The 20196-nt window shown below is 39.6% G+C and overlaps 3 protein-coding genes and 3 non-coding genes across 6 annotated transcripts in view; all 6 read right to left on the bottom strand.

Moving 5' to 3' along the window:
• Nucleotides 1-625: 625 nt before the first annotated feature.
• On the bottom strand, nucleotides 626-4119 carry rps5 (ribosomal protein S5). The gene is made up of 6 exons (XM_020657071.3): nucleotides 4009-4119; nucleotides 2504-2607; nucleotides 2030-2239; nucleotides 1499-1627; nucleotides 857-955; nucleotides 626-738 (listed from the first exon to the last, which is right to left on the bottom strand). Coding segments are annotated over exons 1-6 (612 nt in total). The 5' UTR covers nucleotides 4010-4119; the 3' UTR covers nucleotides 626-669.
• On the bottom strand, nucleotides 1051-1186 carry LOC114921699 (small nucleolar RNA SNORA3/SNORA45 family). The gene has a single exon (XR_003807497.1). It is a non-coding gene; the product is annotated as a small nucleolar RNA SNORA3/SNORA45 family (small nucleolar RNA).
• LOC114919003 (small nucleolar RNA SNORA3/SNORA45 family) lies at nucleotides 2308-2442 on the bottom strand. The gene has a single exon (XR_003807496.2). It is a non-coding gene; the product is annotated as a small nucleolar RNA SNORA3/SNORA45 family (small nucleolar RNA).
• Nucleotides 3240-3374, bottom strand: LOC114919005 (small nucleolar RNA SNORA3/SNORA45 family). The gene has a single exon (XR_003807498.2). It is a non-coding gene; the product is annotated as a small nucleolar RNA SNORA3/SNORA45 family (small nucleolar RNA).
• A 905-nt stretch (nucleotides 4120-5024) lies between the features above and the next one.
• Nucleotides 5025-15006, bottom strand: ppt2b (palmitoyl-protein thioesterase 2b). The gene is made up of 8 exons (XM_020657075.3): nucleotides 14501-15006; nucleotides 13630-13783; nucleotides 12555-12650; nucleotides 10917-11024; nucleotides 10644-10727; nucleotides 9221-9305; nucleotides 8668-8722; nucleotides 5025-7452 (listed from the first exon to the last, which is right to left on the bottom strand). Exons 1-8 carry the CDS (start codon nucleotides 14681-14683, stop codon nucleotides 7309-7311), a joined length of 909 nt encoding a protein of 302 aa, XP_020512731.2. The 5' UTR covers nucleotides 14684-15006; the 3' UTR covers nucleotides 5025-7308.
• A 303-nt stretch (nucleotides 15007-15309) lies between these two features.
• cratb (carnitine O-acetyltransferase b) overlaps nucleotides 15310-20196 on the bottom strand; it is a 12358-nt gene continuing 7471 nt past the window's right edge. The window contains 8 exon segments of the mRNA XM_065947991.1: nucleotides 15310-16210; nucleotides 16397-16534; nucleotides 16632-16694; nucleotides 16791-16926; nucleotides 18075-18197; nucleotides 18712-18831; nucleotides 19371-19471; nucleotides 19582-19669. Of these exon segments, the coding sequence (XP_065804063.1) occupies nucleotides 16007-16210; nucleotides 16397-16534; nucleotides 16632-16694; nucleotides 16791-16926; nucleotides 18075-18197; nucleotides 18712-18831; nucleotides 19371-19471; nucleotides 19582-19669 (973 nt within the window). The 3' untranslated portion in view covers nucleotides 15310-16006.

The following is a 20196-nucleotide window of genomic DNA, read 5'->3' as shown; positions in this document are numbered from 1 at the left end:
ACTGGTTCAAAATGAGGGTGAATCCCCCCAATCTGCTCAGATCTATGAATCAACTGCATGAAATATAAAGCTGCATCATTTTGAGTCTGCGTTATGCATGAACCAATGTTTTAAAACCACACAAGTACATGTGTGCATTGTTTTCCTCCTGTAATCAATACATGATATAATAATGGAATCTATATATTCTTTGCAGTAGTGAGAGTCAAACGGTTGTTGATTTGTTAGAAGCTCCTGGTTTGCAGTTACCTTTACCACCTCTGTGCAGCAGACTGTAAGAGGAAACATCTTAGAGCGGTGACCACCAGAGCACGCAAATAGAACAGAAACAGAAACAGTGGCTAAAGAAGGTAAAATGCCACATCATTCAGCCATGTTACCAATCCTCTCCTGCACCCTCCATGTCCTCTGCACCAGCTGCCTGTGCTCATGGTTCAGACTACAGCTCTAGACCACTGTGGTCATTTCAGAGTTATCGGCACGTCTGGCTAAATAACCTTAAACTTACCGTTTAGAGTGTGTGTTGCATAGACTTGGGATGTGATTGGTCGCAATCTCCGAGTATACCTTTAGGGTTTAGTTACCCGTTAAGGAAATAAGAAAAAAAACACTCGAGACAGCAAGAGAAATTTCTTCAAATTTATTTGTTTTGTTAGAAAGCAAAGATGTTTAACGGTTGGACTTGGCAACTCTCTCCAACTCGTCTTTCTTCTTGATGGCGTAAGAGTTAGAAGAACCCTGAAATGAGGAGAGAAAAAACAACAGGTGAACACACCACAAAGGACCAGAGTTGTTATCAGGACGGTGCAATGAGATGACACTTTGGATTTGTCGTGCTCGACGTGGATAAACGTACCTTGGCTGCGTTGATCAGCTCATCAGCCAGACACTCAGCAATGGTCTTGATGTTTCTGAAAGCAGCTTCTCTTGCTCCTGTGCACAGCAGCCAGATGGCCTGAAAGACGAGAGAGCAGGACAGAGGAGGTGAGTCGAGCTGACAGATCTCTGGTTTAATAAACATTAAGTATTAAACATTAGTATTATAAGAGTCAGTGTGTCTGAGTTGGTGATTGACTGGGTCACAGCAGATTTCAGCCAATGAATAAGCAAAGACGTTTTTTCCTCTGCGAGCACTCTAGCACACCAGGACAACGGGTCAGTGTCCAGGCGTGACTCTAGCCTCGGGTTACATTTCAAAAGCAAATATTTCAGCTGAAGAAGATAAAGCATCTTTATGAAGAAAAGGAATAAGGTGATCAAATCCCTTTTGCTTTTTTTTAACTAACAATGACAGCTATACCTGAATTGTAAACCATTATTTTTTATGCACTTTAATTAATTAAGTTAAGCAAGTCCCCTTCACTTAATGTTTTAGATATGTGAAAACAGAACATACATAGTTTTTGTTTAGTATCGAGGATTTTTTAGACTCATTAAAGCAGTAATGTTAGCCTTTAGGTTAGACACAGATGGAGAAAGTAGGCCTCAGCGTGGTTACCTGGTTGACCCTGCGGAGGGGGGACACATCCACAGCCTGCCTCCTGACGGTACCGGCACGACCGATACGGGTGGAGTCCTCACGGGGTCCACTGTTGATGATGGCGTTCACCAAGACCTGGAGGGGGTTCTGGGGACACAATTTAAAAATAATATTTAGAATCTATGCACAACATGCATCCATAATGAAAATGAATGACTGCTGAAATTGGTCAAAATGAGGGTCACATACTGAGTGTTTGAAACATGCTGTGAAACTAAAACTGGTCAGACTCCATCATATTTTGGGTCTTGGTGTTAGATTGGAAAAACTAGCAATTTAGCCTGTTATGTTAAAGAAAGATCCAAGAGAAACTGGTAATAGATTTCCAGTAACTAAAGATTGTCTATGAAACATTCTAGATAATCTTTGAATCAGTTTTAAGAATACTATTCCAGTGTCACAACTTCTGAACCATAATGCTGCCCATCATATACCAGTCTTGATCTGAAGTCTTAATCCTACAACACACACTCTGAAACAGAAAGTTACCTCTCCGGTCAGCAGGTGGATGATCTCGAAGGCGTGCTTCACAATACGCACGGTCATCAGCTTCTTGCCGTTGTTGCGACCGTGCATCATCATGGAGTTGGTGAGGCGCTCCACGATGGGGCACTGGGCCTTACGGAAACGCTTGGCGGCATAACGGCCTCCAGAGTGTGGCAGGTACTTGGCGTACTTCTCTTTCACAGCAATATAATCCTGAAACATACAGAGCGTGGTTACAGAACATTTGAAACCTGCAGGTCTTGAGGTGCAGCATGTTTTCAGAGTGTGTCTGAGTTGGTGATTGACTGGGTCACAGCAGACTACAGCCAATGAATAAGCAAAGACGTGTTTCCTCTGCGAGCACTCTAGCACACCAGGACAACGGGTCAGTGTCCAGGCGTGACTCTAGCCTCGCTTACAAACTCGAATCAAACATCCGATCAGTTTGCAAAAGCACTTTCAGCCCTCGCTGCTTACCTGCAGGGAGATGTCGTTGATCTGGACATCGTCGGTGCTCCACTTTCCGAAGAGCTTGATCTCCGGTGTCTCAGCTACTGCTGGGGCAGTCTCCCACTCAGTCACTGACGAGAGAAGAAGAAAAGTTTGAGTGACACGATAAGAGCGCCTTGTGTCTATCTACACTTTTACATTTAAGATTAAGATTTACTTTATTGATCCCTCAAGGGGAACTTCTGTTTTTACACTCTAATCATGAACACACACACAGAATGAAATACACACACATGCAGAAACAGGATCCTATGGACCTGCACTAATGGAGAGATGTCAGAGTGACGGAGCGGCCCACAGCGGGCGCTCCTGAGCTGGTGGTGGGGAGGGGGTTTGGTGCCTTGCTCAAGGGCACCTCAGCAGTGCTCAGGAGGTGATCTGGCACCGCTCCAGCTACCAGACCAACTTCAGCGACCCTCCAGTTCCCAACCCAAGTCCCTACAGACTGAGCCACTGCCAACCCAAGTCCCTACAGACTGAGCCACTGCCACCCCAAGAAACTTGAATTTTACTATTAGAAAAGGGACTTTCTGAAAGGTTTGACAAATCGTGAGTGGAAGCAGAAAATATATTTCCATGTGTTCTGCTGACTTAACTTTGACTACATAAATAAATCAAACTGAACAAGTTTAATATTCATTTAACAGTTAACAGATCTCTGGTTTAATAAACATTAAGTATTAAACATTAGTATTATAAGAGTCAGTGTGTCTGAGTTGGTGATTGACTGGGTCACAGCAGATTTCAGCCAATGAATAAGCAAAGACGTGTTTCCTCTGCGAGCACTCTAGCACACCAGGACAACGGGTCAGTGTCCAGGCGTGACTCTAGCCTCGGGTTACATTTCAAAATAAAATATATCAGGTAAGATAAAACATCTCTCATATAATCATATACATCATCACCCATCTGATAAATACACAGCTGGGTTATAATATATTAGTCACATTTACACACGGACCATAACACCTGCACCCTGGTATTCACCTTTACACAGATCACCTTTAAGTTAAATATGATCATAATGAAGAGAAACAAACACACAGACTGTCTGCGCAGGCCCGAGGTGAAGCCTGCTTCATGTTAACACAGCTGAAGCTTCAGCTGCGTCAATTTACTGGTTTTATAAATAACATGACGCAATTAATAAACAGCGATTCGGATTTTTTAAAGCATAAAACGTATAATTAGCTACATAAAACCTGTTCTGAAATGGATTTGTATCTGCGGGTTGTACAGCCGTGGTTCATCAACATGCCGCCTCCACATGTGCTAACAGGCTAGCCGCGTGCTAACGATCAGCGCTGCTGTGCCGTAAGGGAAACACTTCATCTAAAAAACACGACATTTCGGTAAAACTGTGACTTTTGTTGATGCATCCCGGGCAGCGGGAGTCATTGCGATTTCTAAGTATCGGAAAACAATGTTTTTAGGACCTTTTTAGTCAGGAAAAATGTTAATTTTTCACTCACTTGTGTCTGCCGTCCTGTACCACACTTCTCTGAGACGGAAAAGGGCCTTTGCGGGGCGCCGCGTGCAGATATCCGGTGAACTGGCTGGCTACTTCCGGTGCTCAAGGCATTCATGGAATTGTAGTTCTTTAAGTGTTTGGCGGAAAAATAGTCAACCTTTTTTATTTAAAAAAAAACAAAAACATTTGTAAGTGTATTAATGTTTTTAAAAAATCATAGAAGAATTCTGACGATGAGATGATTCATACATGAACATATAGAAGGAGCATTTATTAATTAAAATAGATATTCGCTTGGCTGTAAATTATTATTATTATTATTATTATTATTATTATTATTATTATTAATAATAATAATAATAATAATAATAATAATGATAATGATAATGATAATGATAATAATAATAATAATAATAATAATAATAATAATAATAATGATAATAATAATAATTTGTACTTTATTGATCCCACGAGGGGAAATTCGTTCGGCTACATTTAACCCACAACCCACATTTTAGAGCAGTGATTTAGAAAATGTTCAATTCAATTTAAAAAAACGTTATTTGTCCCTGAAGGGCAATTCAATTCAGTGACTATAAAACAGATGTACCACATATTCATGCGAAATTTGTAGATCCAGAAATGTAAATGCAGTTTTTTTCTTCTCTGTAATCAAATATCCTAACGAAAATTTGACAGCAATCTGACTTTTTCCAAGTTTTCAACAAACACATTTTAGTTTACTTATTTAAATATAACTGAAAATGTTTTGACAGTATACTTCACTAAAATGCAAATAAACAATGCAACACTTTAAATGTATAAGTTATTGTAAACGGAGAATCACAAAAAGTCATCTAAAAAAATGTAATTTACTGTTTCTGAATTAATGCTCATGAGTGAGTCAGGATGTTTAGTAATGCTCGATTATGTGTGTATGGCTGTTTATTCTCAAGTGTTTTCCAAGCTGGCTGAACATGAATACACATTGAAAACCAAATAATTGTGATACAAATAGAGATTTTTAAACCCGTCTTTTATTGAGGAGTTGGTTTAATTTGACACAGTTTCATTTGTAGTCCAAGTACTGTAGAAATTGAAGAAGATTGACAAAATAGAAGTTTCTGTTTGGTTAAAAATGGTCAAGGTCCACATTTACTGTTTTTTGAAGCAAGAAAACAAAAAACAGAGAGGACTTCCCTTAGTAAACCGCAAATCGATTTCAGCGAGCGAATAGCAAACAAAGGATGCAACAACATTCAAATAATACTGATATTTGTACAACAGTTAAAATAATCCCATCTTCCCCTTTCACTTCTTTTCATCTGGGTAAATAATGTGCATTCTGTACTTGTCTCCTCTACAATAGTAATTCACTTCTTGTTTAACCACACAATATAAAAGTAAATACTTAATATTTGAAGAAACATCAAAGTACAACAGGCATCCATAAATATCCAATAAATTGCAAACATCAAATAAAAAAAAGAAAGAAAATTTTCCCTTTACTGAAAAAGACGGACAAACAAGAAGGTTGCTATGACGCCTGAGATCTCTAAATGCGATGGGAGGTAAAGACTGCCATGTACACTAGTCAGGTGGACAAGTAAACACTAATATAGCACTGCCACCCTCTGTTCTCTCCACTCTCTGTTCTCTCCACTCTCTGTTCTCTCCACTCTCTGTTCTCTCCACACTCATCTCCAACATTTCTTTTAGCACCGTCACTAAAGGCAGCGTGTTTTAGCACTTCGGTATGGAACATGAAACACTGAGGCATGTAGGGAAAATTTAAGGCTTAATCTACAAAAGCTTCAAAGCACTGCATGACAATGATATTAAACATGATCATATTTACACTACACACAATGAGAACACGATTCCCCGCTTTAAAACAGAAGCATTAAGAAGATATAAATTACTGCATCATCAGCTGAGCAGGGCAGTGAGTCTGTTCATGTAGAGAGGATGACAGAACGTCGCTCAGGCACTGGGTTTGTGTGTGATGTTTTGAGGTATGTGTGTCCAAACACACACAGACACACACATAGATATTGACTGTTATTATGCAAGTTAAGTATTTCTAACCTAATAAACTAACATTTTCATACACATTAAAGGGGCATGCCACTAAATTATACATTTTGATAGCAGTCACTACCAAAGACTCTTCAGCCATGTCTATGTTACAAAAATGGAGATGAAAGAATGAAATTTAAATTTGGGATTCAAAGTCTGGAGTCTAGGAGCGCTGATAGCCTGGTGGTTATGCTGCGTGCCCCATGTGCAGAGGCTATAGTCCTCGTCGCAACAGCTGTGGGTTCGGACCCGACCTTGGCCCTTTGCTGCATGTCAGCCCCTACTCTCTCTTCCCAACATTTCCTGTCTCTCCTCAGCTATCCCAAACAGTCCAGAGTCTAGTTTCAGCCTCTCCACTTTGGCTAAATCTCTTTTTCTATTCTTTCTATCTTTCCCTTTGTTTCCTGAAAGGCTAAAATAATCATTTTAACCTTTATTAATGGAAGCCTTTTCATGTGTTGCCCCTGAAAGTTTGTGCTTTGAGTTTATTTCCTGTGAAATAACTTCAGCAGCACACACAGTGATGTGCTGGATTTGTCCATCAGAAACAGTAGAAAACACAAAATGAATATATTTTGTGTTACAAACTGTGCTGCCTCTGAGAAAAACCTAAAGCTCAGTAGATAAAGTATATCCTATTTGTTTAATCTGTACAATAATTCAGGGAAGAACTCTGGCCAAGACTTAGTCCTGCACACTATTCTCCTTTAACCACTTTTCTGTGACTTTACTGCTTAACATTTTTTAAAAAGAAAAGCAAAAAGAAAAGTTTATTTCTGAGCTTTAAAGGTGCTGGTTTGGTGTATTTAGTAAAATCTTTGTAAAAGACAGACCTGCTAATTCCTTCAGTCTTTATGCTAAGCTAACTGTGTGCTAGCTGTTACTTCACATACAGCTTACAGACACGAGGAGAGTGGTGTCGATCTTCTCATCAAACTCTTAACAAAGTTTAAAAGCCTAAACATTCAAATCTCCCCTCGTCTTTCCCACGATGAGCGTTTAAATGTAATCTATCTGCAGAAACACAAACCTTTCAACAGAATATAAAAGTAGAAACCATCAGCGGCAACACTGTTTGATAACCGAGGGTAATCCAAAGCTTTGAACGAGTATACCCCCAAAAGTTTTGTGAGTTGTGAAATGTGTGAGCTTGTAAAACTCCACGATGTGTATCTGTGTGTGTGTGTGTGTGTGTGTATCTGCGTGTGGTTGTTAAAGAGTTTTACTCCAGCCACTTCTCCATGCAGGTGTGGAACACGGTCTCATTCGAGTGCCAGAACACGTGTTCGACTCCGGCGACGGTACAGACGATCAGATCCCCTCGAGCCCCCAACGTCTTCAGACCGAAAGCATCCTTTAGATAAATCTGAAACAAGACACAAAAACACTGAAGTTTAATTTAGGATGATTTTACCTCTGTTCATGTTCTGCCTGGTTATCTCAAGGCACTACAGTGAAGCATGAGGATGTTTCAATCTTTATTATAAATGTACTGTTCCTGTGGTGTAGATGTTACATGACCTCACAGATAACTCAACAGACTCCTTCACACAGGCAGAAACAAAAGAAAATACCGGAGCGCACTAATTCAATTATTAAGGTACAAAGGACGAACGTTTCGACGCGGCTTCTTCTTTATATGATGATTATAAGGCGACACTTTTCAGAATAATCTTTATTTCAGATAATTAAATCTGTTTGGATGATTAGAAAAACTTGAGATGTGAGATGAGTTCATCCTGACTGTTGGTACCTCTGTTGATTATTTGTCAAATTTCCTTATATGTGATGTGCTTTGTACGGTGTAAAATGAATTGGTAAGGAGGATCTACGATGGGGCTGCCAGCGGCTGTGTTTGCCTGCAGCCAATTTATTTTAATTTTAATTGTGTTTGAATTAAGTGTTTTGTTTTGTTTTAATTAATGTTTTGTGAAAGAGGGGCCGATATTATAAGATTAGTCTTCTTTCTGCTCCTTTTCATTCAAATTTGAGATTTTATGTTTGTTTGTTTTTCTTAAATTTATTGTTTGTTTGAATGAAATAAAATTTACAAATAAAAAAAAAATATGGGTTTGATGTGATTACTTGTAATTTGCAGTGGGCGTGCTCTATCCTTATTTTTACCCGGGCATTGGAGTGGGGTTTAAATATTTTCTGTTGATCGTCATCGGTATCCTCCTCCTCATCATCGTAATTACCATCATCTTGTTGTTTATAATTAGTTTCTCACTCTTTTGTTTAATAAATCAACAAAAATATCTGGATTTTTAATTTCATCTAAATACGAATGATTCACAGGTACAGGCCCACTAAGTCTCTGTGAGACATTTTACTTTTCAAATTGAGACAGGTGATAAAGTTCCTGGTTTACAATATGAGCGTTAGGAAGTTCTGTGCGTGTCCCAAAACAAATTATTCTCTCACCTCTGAAAAAGTCAATCATACCTTTCTAATGTCACAAATAACTCAAGCAGAGGAAAGAGCTCAAAATGATATCAGAGCATGTCTAACAATCATAGAGAGTATAGTATCATATAGTGTGTGTGTGTGTGTGTGTGTGTGTTGTGCGATCTTCACTCACGTCTTGATGCTGCATCTCAACAACAGTCTCGTTGTCGTCATAAAATCCAAACTGACTAAAAATCACAAGAGGAAAAAAAGAGAGTTGAATGTGAGAGCATCACAAGAAAGTCATCTGATCGCCCACAGACTAAAAAAAAAAATCTGCCAGAAATCTGCTAGAAAAAACATTTTTAAAAAGCATCAAACATGACAAACTGTTGCAGCTCTAAACTTCAGACCCTCGACTGTCTCAAGGAAACAGCAATCGAGTCTTCCTCTTCCATCAAGAGTTCAGAAGTGCACCACTAACATGCATGAAATGAATTCTCTCTGCCTTTTAGAGCTACTTTAGAACTGGACTCCGTTTCATGCAGCTGTGTGTCTCCAGTGGGATGATGGTAGAAACATTTCAATGCACTTAAGTTATCAACCTCACTGTATGGAAATAGATCCTGTGGCAGATTTTCTTCTGCCAAAATCATGGCTATAACTGCTGTGTCATCATGTTGTCTTCATGAAATATTATCAAATGAAATCATAATTCGGATCAAAAAGACAGAAGATGAACTCACCTCGACTGCCACGGAGTGATGACTCCATCATCCGGTCCTCCGATCAACACCAGCTTCTTTATTTTGAGGAAGTTTTTCTTCCACTCTGTAATGAGACACAAACAATACTGAATAGAACTGAATAGAATAGAATGACTTTATTGATCCCAAACTGGGAAATTGTGGTGTTACAGCAGCAAATAAAACATTATAAGAATAGATACATAGCAAATAAGCACTTAAAAAATAATAATAATAAGACTAAGAAGAGATTTATACATTAAAGATTTAACTTAACATTCTTACTGGTTTAAAAAAATGAAAAATTAAATACAGCATTTATTCAGGTTTGTCAACTGAATGTAAAAATACTTGCTGGAGGTAAGAGATGTAAGTTTGCAGAAACAGTGATGACAGTGGTAAATGTGTAATAACAATATAGGCGGTTCTCCAGAGCTGTGCAATCAAAGATATAAATGTTAAAGTGCAGGAGTGTAGATACGTTATCAGTTGAAACTATTCACTATAATGATGAGCATTCAGACAATGTCGTTAACTTAAATGTCAGGATAGTTTGTCACTTTTATAAGTAGCATGAGCAGAACAGATGTGGCTTTGTTCACTACACCTGTACAAGCTTTTGCAATCCAGCACAAAGTCACATCTTTTTTTTTTTTTTACACTTTCTTGTCACACTCTGAAGAAAGGTTGGCGTTTGTTTTGGTTTGTTTTTTTAAGAGACGTTTCCTGACTGATTTATTTAAGGCATTTTAACCTAACCGTCTAAACCCTCGTCTCCTTAGGTGAGTGTGCCTGAAGATGGCCTACTTGCTTCCCCCCTTAACATGCCATTCATTTTGGCTTTACTTCCTTAGTTTGAACCTGTAGCTTAAAGTACTTTGTTTAATGTAAAAGCTTGTAAATAACTATTTAAAGTGACCCTCCCTCTTTCTTTTATTTCAGCTTATTTAAATACTTTTTTTAAATCTGGTTTTCTCACCCAAAGATTCCCATGAGGGCAAGGCAAGCTTATTTATGTCGCACATTTCAACATCAAGGTAATTCAAAGTGCTTCACACAAGACATCAAAAGCTTCATGACAGAGGAAAGAAAAGAAACATTCAAAAAGAACATTTAAAAATCACTGAAATTATCAAATCTGAAAATATGTTCAAATAAAAATAATTCATATGAAATTAATTGAAATAAATATAAAAAGAGTTAAAAGTGACAGTGCAGAGGGAAAGCTTTCTGGAGGTAAGCAAATAAAAACATGGTGCATCCTAATTCTAAGCAACAATGACCACATTTTATTTTACGCCTAAAGCAACATAAACACATTTTATTTAGTTAGCCAGGAACAACAACAACAACACTCTATTACTGATTGATATTTATATATATAAGGATTCCTGAAGTTAATAACACGGAGGAATGTGCTGACCTGTTGAGTTTGGGTTGGGTCTCTCACTGTTGAGCAGAGCTAAATAATCACTGCTGTTCACGTACATGTCTCTGTGGTGGGGGTCTGCAGAGAGAGGAGGAGAAATAAACAGTTCATCAAACACGTCTAATAAATCTCCTTAAACACCACTCCTGCCTCAAAGTGAACCCATGTGTATCTGTCTTTAAATAATGTTGTTTGCCTTCGACGGGCTGCAGACTTTAACACCTTCTACGTGCCAGCTGTGTGAGAAAGTTATTCTGGGAGTCTCACCATTCCAGTAGTTGCAGATGGAAATCCTCTGGCCCATCGCGGTGTAGCAGAGGTGGAAGAGGTTGGACTTCACAAACTGGGGGAAGAGGTACCTCAAGTAGTCCGTGTCTGAGAGAAAACAAAGAGCGAGCATGTGAGAGCTGGAGCGAGGAAACCTTATTAATCCTCCACATGGACATCCTGCAGTAAATCATTTAAGGTCAGTTTGAGGCAGCAGAGACAAAATTCTAAAAAAAAACTAAATTTACATTCGATCGTCCTTTTAGTTTATATGTTGAACTTGTTAGAAAAAGTTGCTTCATACACATCCAGCAGTTTAGGAGCAAACCTACAATAGATTTAAAGTCGTTTAACGTCCAAAATGTACGCTCTTATAGCTCTTAATTTCCTCCCACTACTGACGGACATATCTGTGTTTAAGTGCTAAACGCTCCTCTGCCGAGCAGCTTGTGTTCACTTCATTATGAGACAAACTGTGAAGAAGATTTTAACAGTAACTTTAATGTTAGTTTCATAGTTGCACTGTGTGATCGGCACACTAAAGGAGAAGAAGAAGAAACGATCTACACTTGAAAGAGTTGATCATCAATATTAGTGTAATACCGACTAATAATGTTGAAGTACTATAATGAGTTGCATTCTTAAATCCAGGCCGGTGAGTAATGATTATTTCCACTACATTTTATTTACATGATAAATCAATAAAATGTTCAGTCAATAAAATATTTACAAAAATGTAATTTCTCCAATTTGTCCCTGATGGACATCTTCAGTTTGCTTCCTTTTCCAAACCTGCACACCGACACCTAGAAGTCTCAATTAGTTATTATTAATGACGAAGATGAGAGTGAAATCTTCACATTTAATCTTCACATGAACAACACCCCCCACCTCGCCCCCCACTTGCTCCCTATCCCTCTTCCTGCATCTTATCCCATCTCTCCCCCTATCCCTTTCCAAGCCCGGTGCAGTCTAGGCCTGTGAAGGCTGTTTCATCATGAGCCGGGGATCCAGCTGAAGATTTCTGTCTTTTAATAAGACAGTTTTTTCTTACCACTGTAACTTTTGCTGCTTTGCTAAAGTGCTCATGATGGATAGGCCGGGTCTTTGTAATATAACAAAGAGTAAGGTCTTTTACCTGCTCTTTTTGTAAAGTGTCTCGAGATAACACTTATTATGAGTTGACGCTATACAAATAAAAATTGATTGATTGCTTTAAGAAGCTACAAACAGCCACTCTGGGTTCATTTTTGTTGAGTTAATGACTGGAAAAATTGATTGATTTAAAAAATGATTGGCTACTCATTAGCTAACAGATTACCTAACTTACCGTTTCAGCTCCGATTACATCCCACTTTGACCCCTGTGAACTGTTATACAGATATCAACCAAAGAGTTAGTTTGAGTCCTCAGTGGATTCTAACGACACCAAGATGACGCAGTAACACATCGTGTCAGTGTTTTGTTGTCCTATTGCACAATAAAATGTACACTCGCATTTAATGTGACGAGACACAAAATCTAACAACAGATCTGCGACTTTCTTTTGGTGCTTTCGTCACATTTCACTGTGTATAAAAATGTGAGATTACAGGGGCTTTAAACATGATCATGTGCTCAGTATGAAGTTGAACCCACCTCCATACTGTCCGGCCTGAGGCGAGGACAGAGAGATGAACGACTGGACGTTGTGGTCCGACAGCGTGGAGAGGATTCCTCTGCAAACCAGCCCACCTGTGGAAACATCAACAAACATGATCTCAGTCTTTTGACCTTCTTAAGTTCCCAGTACCACCACATGTTAAAACTTTCTCTGTTAAACTTGTAGCAATGATACTAACACACACGGAGGGAATCATTTTCTGTGTGAATGTTGCTGTTTGGAATCTCGCAAACTTGAAACTTTAACAGGAAGATACAACAAACTGTTGCTTTACACATTACAGCTGAAGATGTTGACATCCAGTAACAAACAACAATTTAAATACCATTTAATTTGCTTTTCTTTTCTTCATAAAACCTGAGTGTTCAGGTAAAAAGAGCCTCAAAGTTTGTGTTTTTTTGTCCACTGCTGTAAATCAAATTTCCCTTCCAGGGACAATAAAGGTCTGAACTGAGTGCTGAAAAGCGTCTGTGGGAATCTAATCATTCTGAAGGTGATGTCTTTAACAGCTATTTGTTTAGTCTAAATGACATTTACTAATCTAAAGAAAATCAATATTCTGTCACATCAGAGGACCAGAGGAAATGTTACCATTTACCCTAAAAACCAGCTTTGATGGTTAATAATTTATCAAAACGGAAGCTAGACTTTACTCAGTGCAAAGGGTTTTCACACAAGTCTTCAGTAAAGCATGACCTTCATAAACATGTTAAAACAAGTCATTCATTTGAGAAGTATTGATGCTTTGTGGTGTCCAACATCACAAGTGTGTGTGGTAAAGAAAACGTCATGCTGTGTACTGAGCAGTCTAAAGAACAAGCTGCTGCTGGTTGGGGTTTTCCATAAAGCCGGTCATTAAAAAAAAAAAAGGTAAATTCAGCCAATAAAACAACAAACTGAGTCATGTGAAGTCCCATCTTTAAATTGAGAGGCTGACAGAGTGCTGTGTCACTCTGAGGTCAATTATTGAAAGATTAGCACTGTCACTAAAGACACAGCCTGAGACTGTTTTATCATGTTGAACAAATACCACACTGATGTCTCACAGACCTTGTGAGTAGCAGATAAAGTGGACCCCGTCTGCGGCGTTTTGCATTATTGGGTAAATAGCTGCCTTGAAGCCCTCAACTTGTTTCCACATGGGCTGCAGGCTGGCGCTCCTGTCGAACAAGTCGATGACGGTCACGTTTGTTCCAGGGTGAGACTGTAAATGAAGAAGATGACTTTGTAAACAGGGTGAAGGGAGGGAGGGGGGATGTCCTGAAATGAAAAACAGCAGGCCAACCTCAGCATCCGGGGCAAACCTCCGGTGTTATGAAAGGTCCTGAAAGTATGTTTAGCTCCTTATTGATCAGCATGTGTGTAAAATATAGATGATTCTTTAAGCTGTTCGCTTCAAAGCAGCAGAACAAATGAAGCAGAGAGAGGGAGGTCGGTGGTTCCGCTTTCTATTTAAGTATCTGTTGTCTGGTTTCAGTATTTGGCTTTCTAATAAAAAGTTGAAATGAGGAACTCCACAAGTGCACGTGTAGTTTATAAACAATCTATCCATAATTTATCAGTGCGAGCTACAGGTGATATTGACTTTTATAAAAGTGTAATAATGCATTTAAATGATTGGACCTATTGTAGTTTGTGGTGTTGCTACAGGAATAATATTAAAAAACATTAGTTTGGCTCAAGCATTATTATTATGACTTTGTATTTGGTGAGTTTTGCTGACTAATGTTGCAGAGCACACACACACACACACACACACACACACACACAGGTCCATGTTTCCTCTGATAACATGTGCTTATACAAGCTGCAGGCCTGTGGTATGTAAAGTAACCTATATAACATAAAACATGATATATACACCCAGCTCTCAACGTAAACAAACCACTCAGACACTCTTTGCTCATTTTAACTCACTCACCTCGTTTATGAAGCGCTGTAGGTTTTTAAAATCCCCCGAGCTGTCGAACAAACCGTGCACGATGATCACCGGCTTGTACCCGACCACTGCAGCCCAGAGACACGCACCGAGCAGCGGGTACAAGAGCCCGGCCGCCCCGCTGCCGCCCCCCCTCCTCCTCACAGCTGAAAGCGAGCCCTTCATTATAACTCCAAAAATATATATTTAAAAAAAAAAAACACTGAATAAAAGCTCAAAGCTGAAGCTTAATTAAAAAAATAAAATAAACTTGAATAAAATCAAAGAACATAAAGTCCTGGCGTGTTGTCGCTAATGTCGTGAGATCATCCTCAACTCCATCTCTTCCTCCCGGCGGACAGAAAGCTCGTCAGTGATGAGAATCCCGTTTTGCACACAATGTTCCCCGAGTGTGAGAGCTGCCTGATCTCACTCCAACAACAACAACACCGAGCAGCTGCTCCGGTTTGCTTTAGTTTCTTTTGTTTGTTCCGGTTTTAAATTAAATGTGATTCGACCGCTGCTGACGTCATTTCCGGGCTCACCTTCTCCAATAGGAAACAGGATGCACAAAAAAAAAAAAAAAAAAAAAAGTCTACTTCACTTTTTATTCTTGTAAAACTCCAAAAATATAAGTTAAACACGTAATGAGAGCCAAAATCTAAAATGTGTATCTGAAATATCCAGCTGATTTCTGCAGAGGCGATTATTACAAAACTAACAGCCCTAAGCTGTCTGTATTTCACCTTTCTTGATTCCTGAATACTCTCTCTTTCTCTCTCACACACACACAAACACTATAAAGCGTGGACTCGTGTTTAAACAGGCTTTATTAACACGTTCTGCAGGTCGGAGCAGAACAGCACGCCTCAGTGTGAGGCCAAAAGGTTTCTTACATTCGTCTCATAATGCAGGAAATACAAACAAGCACTGCCACCTTATATACAGCCAGCTTTCAGGCTTTTGGTCCATTTCAAACAAACTTGTTAACATGCATGATCAAATATTTATCAACACTGACGGCAATGCAGAACAAAAAATATATATTTATTCTCCGAAGAGGCTGCAAGTCGTCTGATGACCTGTAGGAGGAGTGCAGTCCGGTCAAAAAAGGCTGTTTTTGGTTTATTTGGATTAATGACGGAGTGTCAGCTTGGCTTATACTATCCACCCGGAGATATCAGTATTACATAACTCTTTGTGCGTCAAATGTACCATAACTATAAGCAGCTTGATTGCTCAGCTTTATCTAGACAAGAAAAGTGATTAACTGCTTTATCAAAAGCTGTACAAAACAAAAAGCATCAAAAGCACCTCGGAGTCATCGTTTCCAGTCTTCAACACTGACTCAGATTTCACTGCTTTCATAAATCACTGTGTGGTGTTCTCCAAAAAAACATCCACATCAGAAACAATCATCGTCTAGGCTTCTTACAAAATATGGTTTCGAGAAAAAAAAAAAAAGTTTTTTTTTTAACAGGTGGAGACGAGCGGGTTCATCGTGCAGCTCTACACAGTCGGCTGCAGCAGCTCCTGCAGCTCACACAAAGTATCCTTCAGGGTGACGGCTAACGTCTCTGCGTTCGTCTCCTCGCAGCAGTTGAAGGCGGTGATGGAGAAGTGGACGTGGTCGGCCTGTGGGTTGTAGCAAATGGCGTAACCGTCAGGAACAAGGGGCCCGAAACACATCACGCTGTCCGTGTTAGCCGGCACCTGAAGGAGCACAAGAGAGAAAAACATGAAGGAAGAAATCCATTAGACCAGAAGAAACACACTGGGTTTATGTTTGTTAGAGAACTTATGATGAATGTAGGTACAGTCACATCTTCTTTGTCTCATTCTACTGTAAAATGAATCGCCTACAAAGAGACACTCAGACCTCCACACAGGGAAACACACCTGCCCTGTTCGGAGCTTCCAGTGCGTCGCCAGGCCGTACGCTGTGTCCATGAAGATTTTGGGAATGCTCAGCCCTTCCTCGATGGCCTGCAGCTTCAGTCCCAACAGGTGGCTCTCAATGCCGTGGCCTTCAAGTGCCTGAACAGAGCAGGGGGGGGAGAAAAATAGAACAAAGTGAATAAGAATAAATACCACATGACAAAAAGCTGTAGGGAGAAAAGATCCTGTTATTCACCTGATTAGCCAGAGCTGAATATGCATCAGCAGCTTCTCTGAACAGTTGCACTTTAGCTTCCCGCTGTGACGTAAAAACAGAGACGACACATTCATTAGAAAGCAAAACAAAATCATCTTTATTGGTAAGTGGACTAAGACCAAACGAGCGGTTTCTCACTGATAATGACGGATCATCGAAGGCGAGGATGAACTTGAGCGTCTGATTTGTGGGCGAGCGGACGTACTCTGTCCTCCCTCCCCGAAACATCCGCTGAGACACAATACCACAGGCTGCACAGACCTCATTGTGAACTCTATCAAAAAAGAAACACACAGTCACAGCGACTTTCAATCTTTAGTCCTGCTAGTCCATCACCTTTTTAACTTCCAGGAAAAAACATATCTACTGAATGTAAATCATACAACGACCTTACTCTCTGATCAGACATTAAGGAAACATGCTATGTTGAAGTGCTGGCTTCTCTGACAACAATGCAGCAGCCAGTATGTCCTCCTTCTAACTTTAGATTCTGCTCCTGAATGCTCTGGATTTGTTTGGACCAGAGAAGGTAGGCGCTTTTAAGGCGACCCCCACACGGCCGTTTTGGACGCCCCTCGGTTTGTCAGATATGAGAGCAGTTATCAGGTCAACAGGTGTTGCAGTGATGGAAGCGGTCAAGAGAAGTGGTTCAGATAGAAGTGATTGTACCCGACCTAAAAAGCCTCTGCATGTTTCTAATAAGCTCCACGAGCAGAAACGTGCTCAAACTAGGATCAATATTGGAGGTGCTTTTGAAAAATAGAGAGAGGTTAGAACACAGAAAGGTTTACAGACCGATGCAGAGCTGGATAAACACTGAAGCTTCAGAGTCCACCACATGGTGACCTGAGTGAGCATCCACTCTAGAGAGGAGAGGGGGAGACAGCTCTCTATGATGTTTAGAATTTAGACTGCAGTACACTTTTAAAAGCTAGGTGTCAGAGTTACATATTTGTCCTTTAATAATTACTATTATATGGATATATATATTTTTTTATTTATTGTTTTTTAAAGTTATTCTACTTTTTTGCAGGAATGCAAAAATGTGTTTCGTATGAGAAATTGTAAACATACTGATTTTAATTAATGAAGTATAAAAGGAGGATTAATGTACGTTTATTATTGATGGACATCCAAGACATTGTTATCCATCTGAAGTCTGACTCAAAATCTAAAGATATGATCACCATTTGATTTGTGTTTGTTGCTCTCTTTAAGGAGCATGATGTGTTTCATCTCATTCCCTCCACCCCTCCCTCTTTTCAGTCATTTCTTGTTATATTCCAGGCCATATAAAACTTGGTCGGTGTACTCCCCGACAACTAGAAAAAACCCAGAGATGATTGTCCAAGAGTTCCCTGAATATTAACCTTCCTCTATCAGAAACATCAGAAATGATATCCTCTGTTTTGACTGACTCACCTGTAGTAGGCGAGCTGCAGGGCCACCTGGATGAAGGAGTTTGGACTCAGCTTGTGCTGCTTGGGAAGATCTTTGCCGAACTTCTTAAAATTGAACACATTCACGTCCAGGTCGTTGATCAGTCTGTGGAAAATCAAAAACTTGTGTTTTCCAAAAAATATTCCAAAGTCAAGCATCATGCACCAGCAGGGGTCGAGATGTCATGGCACCATATCACACATCATCTGATAATATGGGCAGGAGGAGGAGGAGTTATCGTTGTTCACAAAGGCACAAACAGACTGTTTTATCAGCTACGAGATTCCTCATTGTGTTTAGGAAAAGTCTGCATTCAGATGTTAGATGGTAAAGATGTAAACGTTCTGAAATAATAAAGCTGTGTGAAGAAGTTTTGACGACTTTAAAAACATGTAACAAATAACGTCTTTCTGTGAAGTGAAGGTAACATTCACACAGAGGAGATTTATACCTTTACACTCCTGTGGCATCACTTCACGTCAGGGTTGTGAGGCAAAGCAAACACGACGCTCACTCGATGCAGCAAGGCCGTTCTCTTATCTTTATGAGAGTTCAGCACAGACTCTTTGTTGACACTTGAACACTACTCACTGCTCTTAAGGAGAAGGGAGACACTTACATGTCGAGGTTCTGCTTGGCGTGCTCGATGTCCCTCTTTATTTCTCGGTCGATGTGAAAGTAGAGCTTCTTGGGCATCGGCAGAGGGACCAGCGGGGCTCTCTTTGGGTCTGGCTTCTCACTGCAGAAAAAACAAAACAGATTACTGGTGAGTATGAAAGACGTAAAAGAAAAGCAGACATTTGCATTTTCCTATTAGAGCTGATCACATGAGCAGCAAATACATGTCAAATGGAGACTTCCTGAAATACAATAAATACAAGTTTTATCTGCACAATCCATTTATTCACACTGAAAATATAAACATTGGGCCAATCAGATGGAGCCCTGAAGAGCCGTCAGCTACTCATTTTAATGAAAACCTTTTTTTTCTGCTGGATTGTGAAAATCTCCGACGGCCAAGAGAAAAAAAGATCACAATTAAAGTTGACCTCCGTTTAAACCATCCAGTGTTGTCATGTTTTAAGTGAATATAGGTAAATATGATTCTGAAAATCACCGACCCAGGGTTGTGTATGGCAGCCAGAGCGGAAGAAATTAAGTGCAAAATAAATTTGAACCTCAAAAGCTTAAAACTCTGTTTACAACATAAATATGTATATCTATATTAAACATCACAGGTGCATCAGAACAACATTGTACATGTCCTGCTCCTCTCACCAGTAGTCCAGGATGTGATGCAGCAGGGTTGCAATGGGCGGACCCTCAGCGGTGGCTTGCTCGTACAGAAGACCCCACGAGCCGTCCTCTCCCACCACAAACTACACAAACAAACAAACAAACAAACAAACAGTGAAGCTCGTGCTCCCTCTGCATCAGAGAAATCTCATGATCCCTTTTGATCGTCCTGTGTGTGGTTACTCCTGCTCACCTGCAGCGTCTTATCAAACCAGCGGTTACCACTGTTGGAGAACGTCCCGCCTCCATGGAGGACCTGCGCTGCTTTACGGCTGGCGTACCTGTCAATCAAAGTGAAGGAATGAAAATCAAGGGAGGTTACTGGCTGAGTATCATTTTATGCTATTTTTTAAATGTTACTCAAAGTTTTTTTGAGTTTATTTTTTAAAAGCTAAAACAATGAACAATATTATGCATAAATACTTTACTAATCTACCCAGAAGGATTCACGTCATCTACAGCTGGTGCCAGTTAAGATAAACTACAACAGAATACTCATAAAAACATCAACACACAAAAATCTCTTTCAAAAGAGACAAACTGGTCAAATATCTAATACAGTGAATAATGAAACAGCCCACACCTCACAGACTAAATGGACAGTTGACCACCTCACAGTGCAATAAAAGGGTGCAATATTAACCTTAAAAACAAAAACAATGTAATTATATGATGTGAAAAATATGTGTGCAATAACCTCAGGTGCAATAAGAGATGTAGAAAAACATATTTATATTTTCATTTCATTGTACAGTGTTCCCTTTTGTTCTTTTTTTGTACTATATCTTTGCTTTAATACAGTGTATAA

The sequence above is a fragment of the Labrus bergylta genome, chromosome 19 (assembly GCF_963930695.1).
Source record: "Labrus bergylta chromosome 19, fLabBer1.1, whole genome shotgun sequence".
Taxonomy (NCBI): domain Eukaryota; kingdom Metazoa; phylum Chordata; class Actinopteri; order Labriformes; family Labridae; genus Labrus; species Labrus bergylta.
The sequence above is the reverse complement of the archived record's forward strand: the minus strand, read 5'-3'. Positions and strand labels throughout refer to the sequence as shown.

Bases quoted from the DNA above. Each gene is read 5' to 3' on its own strand.
- rps5 (XM_020657071.3), bottom strand. The intron at 2,240-2,503 runs GTAAGCAGCGAG...TGTATGTTTCAG, and splicing joins TCAACGACATCTCCCTGCAG to GATTATATTGCTGTGAAAGA. The intron at 956-1,498 runs GTAACCACGCTG...CTCGTCTTTCAG, and splicing joins CCCTCCGCAGGGTCAACCAG to GCCATCTGGCTGCTGTGCAC.
- ppt2b (XM_020657075.3), bottom strand. From the start codon at position 14,683: ATGAAGGGCTCGCTTTCAGCTGTGAGGAGGAGGGGGGGCGGCAGCGGG. The intron at 13,784-14,500 runs GTGAGTGAGTTA...CTTCATTTACAG, and splicing joins TACAGCGCTTCATAAACGAG to TCTCACCCTGGAACAAACGT. The intron at 9,306-10,643 runs GTCAGCACATTC...GTCTCATTACAG, and splicing joins ACCCAACCCAAACTCAACAG to AGTGGAAGAAAAACTTCCTC.